The 15,660-nt window shown below is 39.8% G+C and overlaps 1 protein-coding gene across 6 annotated transcripts in view; it reads right to left on the bottom strand.

Annotated features, from left to right (window-relative positions):
• Window positions 1-602: 602 nt before the first annotated feature.
• The window catches only part of AMMECR1 (AMMECR nuclear protein 1), a 100,446-nt gene continuing 85,388 nt past the window's right edge, over window positions 603-15,660 (bottom strand). For 2 of the 6 annotated variants that reach the window (XM_061361897.1, XM_061361895.1), the window contains exons 5-7: window positions 11,459-11,549; window positions 9,728-9,824; window positions 603-5,044 (exon numbers count right to left, since the gene is read on the bottom strand). In XM_061361897.1, coding sequence (XP_061217881.1) covers window positions 4,930-5,044; window positions 9,728-9,824; window positions 11,459-11,549 — 303 coding nt within the window. In that variant the 3' untranslated portion in view covers window positions 603-4,929. Of the gene's footprint in view, window positions 5,045-9,727; window positions 9,825-11,344; window positions 11,550-15,660 lie in introns of those variants that run through there. The other 4 variants (XR_009726731.1, XR_009726730.1, XM_061361896.1 and 1 more) reach the window with 4 other exon arrangements.

Genomic DNA, 15,660 nt, shown 5'->3' with positions numbered 1-15,660 from the left:
ATATGACACGCAGGGTAAAGAAATCCCTCCTGGCAAAGCAAGCCAGGGTACTTTTAAAATCACACCTGCTACTGTAGGAGCAATATCAGGAAAGTGTATTGAAACTGTTTTAGGTGATACTTCAAGATGTTCTATGATACACATTTTTCTGTTGAATAATGTTGCTACAAGCAGTGTAGGACATGTATTGGTTACACCATTATAACTAGTTCTGCAACCAAGTTTTGCTTCAAAAGGTTGAAACCACTTCCCCCTCTCAGAGGGTAAGGAGCCCAAGACTGGACAAAATCCCACACCTAAAGTCAGACACAGAAAGTGCAAAACCAAACTGATATAAATACTGATCAATATCCTGGTATAAACAGTGCTATAACTGACAAAAAACCTGATTTAACTTGGAGGGTTTAGTTACTCACTTCTGAATTAGACTGAAAGCTTGCAGGCACCAGTCTACAGGCTGTCCCTACAGCAGGTAAAATGGAAGGACACCGGAAAATACACCCAACACATCACTGGCCTTTAACACTCACACTCAGTGCAATCACTTCAGTAAAAACCTGACCAAGCCGCACAATGAAGCAGAGAAACAGAAAAAGAAATGATGATTCTTTTTCCTTATTTTATTGGGTAAATGATTTAAAAGGTAATAACAATAGTGTTAAAACTACTACAATATCTTTCCACAGCCATATCTCACAGACCCACAGATAACCTTCTAGATTTTTTTCTTTTTTCCTCATTTTCCTCTTTTTAAGCCGTACTTAATATTAAAATGCCCATTTCAACAGTTTCTTCACACTAATAGCAATTAAATGTGGAAGGAAGAAGGATCTAGTTATAAAGGAAGGGGGTTCAGGTAATCTGTGATATTATTGTAATCAATCAAGTTACTAAGGAAGGAAGGAAAAGACGAGGCCTTACAAGCTACTCCAGGTAGCTCTAAGCCCATTGTGTCACCATTGCATTAAAGATAACTCAAGATGCTGGTGAACAATTTAAAGTAATCTTTTTTTTTTTTCTTTGTAACATATAAAACACTAAAATAACTTAGAAACTAGATCCAAATATCTTGAAAAGAATCAACTTTGATATACAAAAACAGTCATAAGTTGTTACAAAAGTTCCAAACAAAAGTTTGTTTTCTCAGTGCGTTTATGTACCAGCACAATTACTGGGTCCAGAGCAAAGAAAGAGGTTTTTCTTCTTTATTTTTATTTTCTTCAACAGTAATAAAAAACGAGGAAAACATCTCTTTGTATAGAAAGAATCATTGCTGGTCTTCAGAATAAATGTAACCAGAAACCCTTAAATCTGAGAGGCACACTTTGGGTTTCTCTATTTTTTATCTTTTTTTTTTTTTAACTTTTTTTGTTCTTTTTTTAACATAAAAGGAAAGTCACCAGTTTATTTCAGTGGAGGAGCTATTCAGCCTCCCCAGAGAAACTGAATTCCATTAACATCACTAGCAAAAATCAGTTAGAAACTGTACAAAAATAAAAAAGTTAACACATTTAATCCTGCAGGACTTTAGTAAGGACTGGAAGGCAGGCTTTAGGAGCAGCATTTGGGCATGGCTGGAGGCTTCTTTGGTTCGATCTAACACACATAAGAGATGTAACCTACTCCAGACAACGACTTTAAAAACCCGCACAGTTGAAGACAAGAGGTCCGTATACAAACACCAGGTGTGCAAATGGATTCGTCTGCCTTGATTTCATAGTGTATCTGAGGTCAGAGCTCTAGTGTGCCCTCCCCTGCTGTGATCAGCATCGGGGTTGAGATGGTGAGAAGTCAGTGCTACAACAGGCCAGGCAGAAGGAAGGCCACTTGGAGCATGACTAAATAATAGCTGCATTTCAAGTCTATGGTTTTGTTGTCTAACTCAGTTTACAGAAACAGGAACATTATGCAGAAGAATTAAAAAAAACCCCAACAATCTCTGTAATGGAATAAGGCAAACTGAGTAGTGTAAAAAAATTAACATTCCAACTTAAAAGTACTTCAGCTACTTGGTTGTACCTTCACTTCTGATCAAGTACCCAAATTAAAGACAACGAAAACGACTGTAAAATCTGTAGCTAGAATCATCAATACATAAATGGGTACTAAAGTAACTACGAGGGACTGACACTGGTGGAAGCAATTGTTGATCAGCTTTAAGCAAACAGACCTATTCTGTCCCAGTGCATGTCACAGTGAACTGCACGTTTTGTACAAACAAACCCACAATTACACATAAACAATCCATAGCGTTTTCAGCACTCGCATGCTGAGGAGGTAGGTGCCCTAGAAACACTGTAGATATAGACTGATTATTCCAATCCTTCCCCAAAAATAGCATACAATCTGATTGACCACAGGCTCTGTAACAGTTTTTAATCAGTGATACAAAACTCTGGTCCAGAAGGGTCTGGCATGAACTCATTTCGAAAGCACACCTTTACAGTTTGTATAACACCCTTTTAACTAGATTTGTAAGCAACAGCTACTAGGAGATAGACAAAAATGCATTGTGCATTATGCTGTATACAAAAAGGAGACAAAACTATCCTTTTCTCCCCCAAGCCATGGTGGGAAGTATTGCTGACCTTGTCCTTAAAACCCTGCAGGATTGTTTATTCATCAGTATATCATTATTACACTGGTAAGAAATTCTGTATAACATCTGCATATATCGAAGAGCTTTTAAAAAATCTGATATGATTTTAGATCCGCATGACCAGTCACGTGACCTTCTTGAGGTTGATTAGCACCTTTTCATACATATATATTTCTATATATAATAGAGCTTCTTTAAAAACTTCTAACAAGGAGCTCAGGCTGAAGCATGAGCTGTAACGAGATGACAGGTAAAGATGGGCTTGGATGACACTTGGTTTTTTGCAGCAGAATGATTCAGTTTGTGCTCAGTTTCCCTGTAAGGGTAAGAAAAAAAACCCCCAAACCAACACAATTCTTGTCAGGTAGCCACTTGTTCACAATTTCCACTTGAAGACTAAGCCATTGACAAGTGTTCCCCAAGTAGAAACAAGATAACAGTATCATCCAAAATAGCCTCTGTATAAACATCTATGAATTTTTGCAGCTTTTGGCTGGCATCTCTTGGCTCCTGAAATTTCAGGCCCTCTGCTTATAAATTAAGGCATCACAACTGAAAAAGTTAATATTTGGACATCAGATGCTGTGGATGAAGGAATACCAAAGACCTTCTACAAGAACCTCCATAGAAATTAAGTGGCAAAGCTAACTTCACCTAAGGGATGAGCGCAATTTAGCTGTATTGGTTTTGAAACCCTACTGAAACCTTTTTTACTATTAATCTGATTTTTTTTTAAACAAATGAATTTTAATTGATTTTATCTACTGAATTTTATATATCTATATATTTACAAACATTCATTATTCAAAATAACTGGAATTTCTGCTTACTGTGGTTTATTCACGCATATTAGGAAGGTCTTTTCTGTAATAGATGGCATGTGTTGTCCCCTAGAACATGCACTGAGCTACAGCAGGTATCAGTGGGGGTTCTGCAGGCACATGAGAGGAACTAGCCCCTACCACATACTGGCCTTGCAATACACCACACGTACCTTTTACTAAATCCTATTTTTACACCAGGAAAAAGCTCTAATCTGTTCTCTTTCTTCTACTGTGTGGAGGGGAATCTGAATTATTACACAGTACTTTCAGCTCTCAAGTACTATTCCTGTAATAGATGGAAACATGTAAAATTATGACATACTTGTCCTGTGCTCTTTCTTTTTTTTTTTTTAAACAATAGTTAACTTTATCTAACTATTTATGACTTGAAAAAACTCAACACGTTCAAAAGCAGAAGAACAAAACAGGGATTTTTATTTTCCAAAATAGGTTTGCTATAGAAATAAAAAAACCTCACTTAAAAAAAATCCCCCAAAACCTGACACCAGAGCAGACTGAACACAGTTTGCTACAATATCTGGTGTGTTTGCTATATTTTTTCTAAGAATTTTATATATAAGTATATAGTTATGTCATAGACAAAGGCACTAAAATCTAAACCCATTTTCTTACTAATAATGACATCTGCTACTCACCAACCTGTTTTTAAACACAAATGTCACTCCTAATTTGAGATCATCAGAAAGGCATCATCTCATTACAAATGCATCATCATGACTAGTCTTGACAGGGCTGGATTGCCTGCCATTCCCAGCACAGGGCGGGACACAAAGGAACCTGGTGGCCAGTTGGATTATGTTGTGCCCTATCAATTCAACCCCTTGATTGGGAAAATGCTGCCATGTTTAACATCACCTCTCACTGTACACCTAATTGCTTCTCTTCATCCAAAAAAGCATTCTGGATGTCAGCCTTAACATTCTGGCTGCATGGGCTGGATCTGGAGATCATGTATATAGCTACATGTATACTCTTTACTGTGGGGGTGAACTATTGTACACAAAACATTATTAAGAACGTTATGAAAATGCAATTCATTGTCTAGTAGAATACCTGAATCTGATATGTTTCATTCCCTGTCATACCTACTAATGCAAAAGCCATGAATGCCTTTTTGCTAAGCAAAGCATCCCTAACGGTAATCCTTAAGCTCTTCCTTCCATCCACAGTCACAGAAAGCCTTGATTGATATAATTCAATGTTAATGAAGTAGAAATTTAAAATTTCATAAAAAATCCAAGGGCTATATAGGCTGCAAAAAAATCTGCAGTGACTCAGTAATAAAAAAAGTATGGGATCTTTGTAGTAATGCAGTTTTCCCTCCCGTTGCCATGATGGGCTTAACCAACTGAGAAGCCTCAACATGGCAACGGAAACTATCATCATAAAATGGTACAGTAATAGAGATAGCTAGACCAAGAAGGGGCAGGGTCTCCTGGGAAGAGGTCTGCAGAGAGGTCCAGTGACTGGTCATGCGGCTCAGTGTCAGGAATAATGGTTGTATGGTGGAAGGGGGTGCCCAATACCATTTTGGAAGTGATGATGCTGACGATGGGCAAGGTACTCTGTATAGCTCATCGTCATCTTCTCACTACGGTACCTAGAAAAGAGCAAAGAAGCAGATTCAAGAACTGTTACCAGGAAGCTGTAAGTAGCACTAAAAATACTGTCCCAGTGGTATGTGCAATGCTAACAACTTCTGATGGCAGGAATAAGACTAACTGCAGTTGCACAAGGGCAGGGAGGGAACCACCATAGTTGTCAGGGTCATTCTTGAATCACATCACAAAGTGCTTATGGAAAACATTTTGAGTGAACAGAACTGCTAAAAATTGTTGGCTACTACACTGTTTGAAGTAGAGGGAATAGAAACTCATGATGATTTATTGAGAATGTCCTGCATCTTCAGCCAGCTCTCTACATAAACCCTGGGAGAAAATCTGTAAACAAGTTCTGCAGATTTTTGGGTTGTTTTTAAACTATCAGTGTGTAGTGTCTGCCAGATCCTGCTTTTAAAATAATCCCAGCTACATTAAATAGCTACATTCTTTTTAGACTAGAATCATACAATCTATCTCCAGTTAGAAGAGACCCATAAGGATCACTGAGTCCAACTCTGTGCTCCTCACAGGATTACCTAACACTAAACCATACAACCAAGAGCATTGTCCAGACACTTCTTGACATCTCGAGAGGGTTGGTGCCCTGATCACTTCCCTGGGAACCTGTTCCAGTGACCAATCACCCTCTCAGTGAAGAACCTTTTCCTAACACCCACTCTGAACTTTCCCTGATACAGCCTCATTCCCTTTCCTCATGTCCTATCACTGGTCACCAGAGACATCAGCACCTCCCGTCCTCTGCCCACCCTGAGGAAGTTGTAGACCACAATGAGGTCACCCCTCAGCCTTCTCCAGGCTGAACAAACCAAATGACTTCAGCTGCTGCTCATAAATCTTGCCCCTCGATGCCTTTCACCATCGTGGTGTCCTCCTCTAGACACAACTTAACAGTCCGATATCCTTCTTACACTGGAGTACCCCAAACTGCCCACAGTACTGAAGGTGGAGTGTACAGCACAGTGTAGAGTGGGACAATGACCTACTTTAACTGGGCAGCAATGCTGTACTTGTTGTACCCCAGGACATGGTCGGCCCTTTGGGCTGCCAGGGCAAACTGTTCACTCCTGTTCAACTTGCCAGCAACCCAAACCCACAGATCTCTTTCTGCGGGGCTGATCTTCAGCCTCTCATCCCCAGTTTGTACGTATAACCAGGATTACCCCATCCCAGGGGGAGAACCCCGAACTGCAAAGTTCATACAGTTGGTGATCCCCCAGCTCTCCAGTCTATCCAGATCTCTCTGTGAGGCCTTTCCACCCTCAAGGATTCCACAGCTCCTCCCAGTTTAGTATCACTGGCAAACTTAAATGTACATTTGACATCCAGGTCCTTTATTAAAGTGCACTGGCTCTAAAACTGAGCCCTGTGGAACCCCACTGGTGACTGGCCATCAGCCTGATGTAACCCCATTTACTACACCTCTTTGAGCCTGACCCATCAGTCAGTTGTTCACCCAGCATAGGATGGATTTGTGTAGCTATGTGCTGGACATTTTGTCCAGAAGGATACTGTGAGACAGTATCAAAAGCTTTGCTAAAATAAACTCCACATCTCCCCTTGGTCAACTAGATGGGTGACCTTGGCAATAAAAGGAGATTATGTTGGTTAAGCAGGACTCCTCCCTCCTGAACCCGTGCTGCCTGTGATCAATGCCTGCATTGTCTCTGAAGTGCTTTTAAATGGCTCCCAAAATAACCTTCTCCATAATTTTAGCAGGCAGTGAAGTGAGACTGACAGGCCTGTAATTACCAGGGTCTTCTTACCCTTCCAGAGAATGGGACACTCGCCAGCTTCCAGCTGACCTCTCCAAGACTACCACGACCATTGAAAAATAACGGAGAGAGGTCCTGCAATACCATCAGCCAGCTCTATGCAACTAAAGCCAGAATTCAGGCCCTGACAACAAGTATTTTGGACAGACCTGCATCAGTATTGTTTGACAAGGAACATATCACCACATTTACACTTATCTGCAGAAGCGTAAAATCTACACAAGACCAACTCTATTCCACATTTCCATGAATTTCACTTAGAAAGCCCCTTCATGAGAGATCTGACAGATGAGGTTTGGTGAATTCAGCTGCACTGATTTAAAATACTGCCACCTCTCCTTTCTATCATGTTTTTCTTCTGCAGTTGCTCTGGTTGTTCTCTCTTTTAGCTCAGAAAAAACCACAACAGACGGCCCAGCCACTTGCACTCGCAACCCAACACAAAAGTTACAACTACTGTGGAGTTACCACCTGCGGCGATGAAGGTGGCAAACGCATTTGCTTCTGCCACCTCTCTGCCAGAGGAGCAGAGCAGAACACCAGAACACCTTAGATAGGCAGCTTTGTGCTTCAGAGCACCAAAGTTTACTCCAGTTTTTGGTACTGATGTACTAATGTAACAAAGCTGGTCCTTTCTGAGAGATCAGCTGCGGCTCTTCTGGTAAGTAACCTGGTGAATGAAACCCCCAGCACTGTGAAACTCAAGTGTAAGCTCAGCAGTTCCTGAAGTTAGTTGTAAGTGGGTCAAAGTAGGACAAAGGCAGCCTGGCTGGAATCACATCTTATGTGAGCAGATGGAAGAAAAAATACAGTTCCTGTCCTTATGCATTTCAGACCCCCAGAATTGGCACATTTTATTCAGCTCCACTTTTTTTCTGTTATCTTCAAAACATGGTCAGAACTACTGGGTATGAGCTTGAAGTGAAAACAGTTAGAAGTAGACTAGTTATGATCAACTTTATTCGCACACAGGAGATCTGCTTTAATTCATGGCTGAAAAGGAAGTTAAAGGCACTTACTCCGCTCTTCCATGCTTTACTATGTGACTAGAAGTTGTTAACACGAGGCTCTGAAAAAGGTTGTCTGAATGCTTGGAAATGGTTACTATTTTAATACTACTGTTCAGAATACGTCAGCAGAAGCTGAATTTTTAAGCAAATAAAGCAGCCAAAGAAAAAATTCTTCTTAATATTTAAAATTATGCTCTATTCCACTTCATCAGGCCAGTGATGTTGCTGGAAGTTTGGATGTTGTGAACTCAAATATCTCAACATGGGGGTTTTGATGCTCTGGGATTTTTTTGCTTGTTCTGTGCTCACATCCCATTGCTCCAAAAAAAATCATGCAGCTAGAAGAATGTGTGTGTAATGCAGAACCCTTGTTTCTATTAAAATATATTCCTTATTTACTGAGGTATAGAGAGATTGTAACTTAAGAACTACAGCACTGTTACCCTTGCCCTCAGCTATCTCTGTATATCCATTTTGAACAGAAGATACGTAGGTGTACAGCTGAATAGTAAAAGGGGATTGGGGTTCTGCATTTGGAGATCTAGCTGGATTCTGTAAACCCTTCCTCCCTAGTTTAACCTTTGGAATAGCATGTTTTCTTTTCCTTAGACCCAGCTACTTCAGAGTGCAAGAATCCAGTACTCTGAATAGTCATTGAGACAAAAAGTCTATTCTTCATTCACACGTAACCCCTCTAACACTACAGTATTATTTTTCTAATAAATGCTATATCTTCTGGTATAAACACAAACTACTGCTAAGCGATGGCAAGATCTGCGGATGAAGATGACAAACATGGAAGCTGAAAAGATCCAAAATCTGAGGTCTTTGTCCTATCAAAGTGCAAAATCAGTCAGGAGAATCCAAGTATTTTCTAATGTTTAAAATGAAAGGATTGGGTTTTAAATATGGACAAGGAGGAAAGACTTTCCAAAAAAATCAGGACACTGAAACAAGAGTAATATATACAACATCTGTAGAACTGATCCTGTGACTCTGTGAGCCCCTAGGAATTGATGTAATATAGGAAGGATGACAGTTTGGGACAGAGGATTCCAACTTTGTTATCTGTATTAGTAGTATGTCAAGTGTGGCCTCCCTGAAGAGGATGAACAGTCAATAGTTCCTGAGCGTGTAAGATTAAATTCCTATTTCTTCATGTATGGAATAGATAGAGTTTAGCAGTCATTTTATACCACAAACTTATACTAATCTACAGTTTAGAGGTGTTCTTACAGACATTTACTCCTCTACCCTTCACCATGTAACTACAATGCTATGAGGCAGAATATCTGCTGCTAATTCTAAATATTCTGGCTCCCAGCTATTATGAAACCCTCAAGAACATATTTATTAAATTAGCTAGATCAAACACACTCATGTGCAAGGGACAGAGTAGGAAATAAAACATTAATGTCTTCATTCCTCAGAATATTGACACAGTTTAAGTAGTAACTGGCTCTCAGATCAGTTGTACCTAGCTGGCACACCATCTGCTCAAACACGAATGGACAATGCCAAGTAATCCTTGTTCCCAACAACAGCCCCTGAACATCCATTACAGCCAATGACCAAACTGGACAAAGCGAGAGCTAATGCACCAGTAAGATTTTTCAGTTATGAAACAAAACATGCAGATACCCTGATGTGTGTGTGGCCTGATACTTAACAACAGCCTTTTCCTTCTTCCTTAGTGCCACTAATTCCTATGCAAGGCACAGATACTCTCAGAAGTCCATATTGCTATCGTGTAAAGAAACAAATCATTAATAATATATACAGGAAAGCTTACTATTAGCATCTGAAATGAGCACTTACCAATGAACACATCACAGTACTACAAACTCAGGACTTATCTGTGGTATCCCCCGATGCATACCTGGTTAGCTTTATTGTTTTCCTGAATTCATTAGTAATCGGAGCCTTGTAGCCTCCTTTCCTCAATAAGGAATCTATGGTTTGAATGTGGTCCCATCCTGTTGGATTTGACAGGAGTAAAACTTAGTAAGAAATACAGCAATAAGAATAGATGTTGCAAAAATACAGACAGTATGTAGAGTTACTGATAATTAAAGTGCTCTGCTGACATTCTGTATCAAACATAGAACATTCTTCCCTACTTAGAACAGCTAAAGGAAATATGACATACAGGAGTTGGTTGATCTACAAACAACAGACATCTCTATCTCGTAGTTGTAATATATTAACAGTGGACCCACTGTATCCAGGTGTTTTAGAATAGGGCAGGATACAAATTTAAACCTTTCTGCAATGGTCAGGTGCAATAATGCATCACAATTACTTTATACATTATAAATAGCTAGGAAAGCATCAAAAAATGAATTTCTGTATAAAATCTGAAAGAATTATTAGCTGAACTTGTGCAGAGAATTTCAGAGGTGAGACTTATATATAACAACTTCACAGTGATACATCTGATTTCAGAACTACTGTATTATATTGTAGGTGTCTGGGTAATTAAAAAAGTGATGGTTTAAAACCTCAGTCACCACTGTTCTCAATAACATTTTCATGCTATTCGTAACCCCTACTTATTGATTTTTAAAAGCCTAATATTTTAAGTAGCTGTCAGACATGTTACTTCCAAAAGATGCTATTAGATTAGTCACATTGTTACATTAAAATAAAGGTAGTCTGGGGTACATAAAATAATACAAATGAGTTTTTGTGGGTGCTGTAAGAGTCAGATTGCAGTGCATGGTCTACTAAAGCTATCTAGAGATTTAAACACACCTCACCCCCCCAAATCCCTGAATTTAAAAAAAGAAGCTTGGAAAGCCTCTACACTTTTAAGTGACTATTTGGAAACAGAGTTATCAATTAAAGATGATCCTCAGTAAAGGTTTGATCCTATTCCTTAGTAGACCAATTCAAATATAACAAGGCAAAAAAACCCCACCCCCAAACCCAACAACAATGCAAAACGTACAAGACTGAGAGATGCTGTCAAGCCTGGAAGAAAATCTCCATAGTGGTCATAGTCAGCTGCTTAGCCCAAAAGATTACTGTTCCACAAAACCTACTACAGGTTTGAATTCACAAAATTAATACTGTGCCTCTATAAAAGGGACTTTAACAACATTAATGAAAGTAATTCCCTTCCATCCATCAGAACACCTGGGAAGCCAGTGTTCATAAAAGGTATGAAGAACTAGCAGAAAGTACCTGTAAGTGAATAAAAAGACCCAACACTTTTCATTGCAAATTTTGGAACAGGTCAGCTGTAAGTTAAATATACATCCCATGACTTAACAGAGATTTTGCATGTCAGCAATATCACAGCTACCAACTATGAAAACTGGCAGCTTTTAACAACTGGGAAGTTGGTTGACAGCATGTACCACCCCTCCATATTTTATTTCCTACAGCTATGCTGCATTTATGACTGGTTTTAGAACAGCTACAGGTTACTGAATCCCTGTAAGGGGGACTGACACAGGCATGTAATCGGCATTTTATATAAGAGTCTTCTTACAATTAAATATTGCTCCATCATCTGACATCAGTGCAAGGTCAAATATTGCATTTTAGATTTATATGTATGTTTAAATTCTTCACCAGATCATATGAAATAAAGTGCAACAATGACCTTGCTCCTTTGCAACCTCCGGTAAGTAGGTGGCGGTGCGTTTTGATCCTTTTTCATTGATGAATTCTATTCTAATGCCATGTACACCCACCTGCAAGAAATCGGCAGCTGTATTAGTACACTGGAAGAAAAAAGATACAAGAGATTTCTATCATGACAAAACCCAAAAGGTGAACCTCCCAGTGGTTAACACCGTTCTGTGAGGAGTTTCAGGATGTGGTACTGAAGCAAATGTCATCTTTTTGAGAGGTATTCACCTTACAGCCTTGTGAGTTCTGCAGTGGCACAAATAAGCTCCTCGGCTCCCCACCACAGAGCTTCATTCCTGGTCTGAAGGAAAGCAGCTGAGATGCAGAAGTCATTCTGTCTCCCTCTGACTCGGTCAGCAATGCTGTTGCTGAGAAAATCCCCTGGTCACCAGATAAAATCTGCAGGCAACCACAGGGCTGGCAAACCTGAAGATGCTTCAGTTTCAAAGTAATCAATTTTGTTCAAAGTAACAACTGAACAATGAAAGATTTGTCACACTGCGAACTCCAACCTGGAGTCTTCCAAATTTCTGCCAATGTATGACACATTTTAAAGTATTCAGCTTCAGATTCCTATTTCCTTATATGAGAAAATGCCAGGATGGAAACCAACACTACTAGTATCAAGGAGTTAGATGTAGATAAAGTTGAACTTCCAAGAACAGTAAAAGAGGCTTGGCACCTTTGCAGGGCACTGTTTAAGCACCCAGTTTTCCAGGTACAATAGTTCTCTTGAGAGCACTTGGATCAAGCAGCCACAAAAGACATTCCAGTAACAGTGAGGTTTCAGTTGCTTTTGAGTTCTGTGCATAAACACACAGCATTAGCAGACAGACATTTTCATGCCCAAATAATTGTTATTTCCATTTAAATTCAAAGTTCCCAATCTTGTATGTGAAAATGAACAGTTTATGTTTCAAAGGGTATGGGGTTACTTGGTATGGCACCTATTTGGTAGGCTGTAACAGTTTTTCCAGTGACAGCCTATTTTACTGTAACTGCCTGACAGAAAACAAAATCAGGAGTATTGAGAGAGCTCTACCACTTGCTCAGTTAACACATTTGCTTCTATTAAGAGTTTATTTTTTAATCTTTCTCTAAGACACAAGGGGTGGGGGAACAGGAAGAAGAGGCTCTCTTGTGGCTGGCCATGGCCTCAACGATTTCTCCCCATGAACTTCACATTTCTTAAATAGGAAAAATTGCTTGGAGACTAATGAATTTAATTCACTGCAAATTTCACCACGGCGTTTCATTACCAAATTCTCCTAAACCTAACTTTCATAATGTGGGTATAGAATCACTACAGATCTTATCTGTATACTTGGATTATGTAATTAGGAACCCAAAGGGCCTGAAAGTAAAATGAAGCAGTGTTAGAAGCTGAAATGAGCCTACCGAGTTTATTCCAGGAACAAAGTAAGCTTTTGCAGCTGGTGATTTTCTGTCTATATTCAGTTGCCTAAGCATTAACATCAAGTGTCTTCAGGTTTTGCACACCTTCAAAACCTGCAAAATATTAGATTCTAAATTCTACACAACTGTTCTGCATAGTAGTGATAGTGTAGTACTCATGAGAAACTAACCAGAAACACTAGTGATGTATTAAGTATGACCCAACATTCAAGCAGTAGGAATTGCACTGGACCATTTTAATGGACTTTTAGGCTCACGTCTGTAGAAGAGAAAGATGTACAACAGAATTAATAAGGCAACATAACTGCACCCACAATTTCTTTGGTTGGGAAGATTTTGCAGCATTCTGTGAAGCAGGAATTCCAACTGTGCAGTTAAGCAGTACTCTTAGTCCAGTACAAATGGCTTTTCGTTGTTTATCTCCAGTTAATCAAAACCAGGCCTGAGCTAAATAAATGGAAAGCCACACACAAACAAAATAGGGATGGATCCACACAGAGACTGGCATGGACACAGTCAGGAATTTGACTTCAAGGGGCCAATGTTCCTGTATTGATGAGAACCCTTGTGAAATTTCCTAAAGTACTCCTCTCAAAGGTGGAAGGTAAGGGCTAAGTACCTGTTTGGAAGGCATTAGCTGCAGGACAGCCCTTACTGCCAGCGCACCAGTTAAACAGCGACAAACTCTGTGCCTGCCTCCCAGTTCTACCAGTAAAAGCATTCATCTAACCACAGGATGAACCAGGTCAGGCTGTTCTGGCTTATGGCTGATCCTCCTATGTACTTACGGTTTGTCAGCTCAGTCTTTGAACAGCAGCAAGCTATAAACATTTCCAAATAAGAGGCTGGCTTGACAGGCCAAGGGGAATGGCTTGAACCTGCCAGAGGGGAGACTGAGCTGAGCTCTTAGGCAGAAGCTCTTCCCTGTGAGGGTGCTGAGGCGCTGGCACAGGGTGCCCAGAGAAGCTGTGGCTGCCCCATCCCTGGCAGTGCTCAAGGCCAGGTTGGACACAGGGGCTTGGAGCAAGCTGCTCTAGTGGAAGGGGCAGGGGTTGGAGCTGGATGAGCTTTAGGGTCCTTTCCAACACAAACCAGTCTGGCATTCTGTAACTTGCAAGGTATTCCTTTTGATTCTACGTAACACAGTAACTTTCCCCTTTATTTACCTAACTAGTACTGTGGAAATAGCTGCATACAAACTTGTCTGGAGATGGAGCAGTTCAAAGTGATTATTGCTACTTACTAGAAGCTGCCCCCACTTTTTATAAGCTGAATTCTACAGCTTTTTAGCCCCATGTTTGTAGCAAATATTCTGGCTTCTTTATGATCATCCTTAGTAGGGCTTAAATATGACATGCTGATTTAACAAATGAGGCTAAAGACTACTCAGGAGATACGCTCTCCACTTGATGGCAGGCATTCTTTTTTAAATGAATCATTTATTTACATACATGAAATCACTGAATATCATCCACAGAGAATAAAATATTGAGATCAAGACTCTTTCCTCTAAGGAATACAAGCTGCAGGAGTTGCTGGTGCCGCTGCACTTTTAAGAAGGAAAGAATTTCCAGAACCCCTAAATGTATTAACTTCATAACAATGAAAAGCCACCTTTCGGTCAACAACTCAGTTTGCTACAACTGTTTAGGCTAATATTTAAACCAGAGCACACAGGCTAAAGGCCTTTTGTATCAACACAGCAAGCAATTCTGCAGATTTGACTTTACTGAAGAACAGCAACTTCAGGGCAAAGATCTCTTTCAAGGTATTTTAAGGAAGAGCCTCTGGTCAATTCTAGTTATTTATTACCCTGGTGGAATTACAATCATGTTTTCCAAAAAGTTTCTAATTATAATTACATACAATTACAATGTTCATGATGTTTTAATTAAAAAATGGGGAGAGGACCTGAGTTCGCAGGACAGGCTTTACCTTCTAGCAAAACCCCCACAGATTCTTCATTAAATTAATGAGAAAATCAATTAGAAAGGTGTTCAGTTGCTGTAACATGAAATAGAGAGGGAATGAGTAGAGGCGCTTTGCTTTTCTCTTCTGTATTTCTAGAACACTCTCTCAAGGAGGCAGAGCTGGAAGCACCGAAACTGGAATTGCAAGACCTACAACCTGATCATACCTTATATACACCATTTGTGGGATCTGAATGCACTTACAGGGCATTCTGAGTGTAGGCTCATTTACCCTAATGGCAGGCCTACGAGCTCCACAAACCAAACAGATAATCTTTCTAAAGGACCAAAAGCCATGGTACTTCCCAGCAAGCTATTCAAGCTCTTCTACATTCCTTCTTTTGGGGTGCTGCTAACTACACACAGAGTTCTAAGTACAACATGAGATGCAAGTGCATCTGCATTAGGAATGAACAGCAAAACTGGAGACACTAGTTCATAACTCCGTGTCCATTTCAAAGCCCTACATCTGTTCAATTACTACAGTGCCCTGCAATTCACATGAAGTCCCATGTAAGTAAGAATGCCAAGTTATATTTTAGGAAGCACGCTCATGACCCATGGCATGGAATTAGTCCTATAAAGGTGTGCACTTTCTCCTAGTTAGTTACCTTAATAAAAGGTGAAAATAGCAGCAAGTTGAAAAACCACATGGGAGGTAAGAGCAGTCTATCCCTGTCTCACTTGGCTGAAGTTTCTGTTGCAAAAGGATCTCACATTGGTTTTGACAACTGACATATTGTTTTCATTCAGGAAGACAATTCATTAACTAGAGAACAGAGTATCT

The sequence above is a fragment of the Neopsephotus bourkii genome, unplaced genomic scaffold (assembly GCF_033783945.1).
Source record: "Neopsephotus bourkii isolate Nb327-2 ecotype Australia unplaced genomic scaffold, CSIRO-AGI_Nbou_v1 NB_1067, whole genome shotgun sequence".
Taxonomy (NCBI): domain Eukaryota; kingdom Metazoa; phylum Chordata; class Aves; order Psittaciformes; family Psittacidae; genus Neopsephotus; species Neopsephotus bourkii.
Note: the sequence above shows the minus strand (reverse complement) of the source record. Positions and strands in the feature narration are given on the sequence as shown.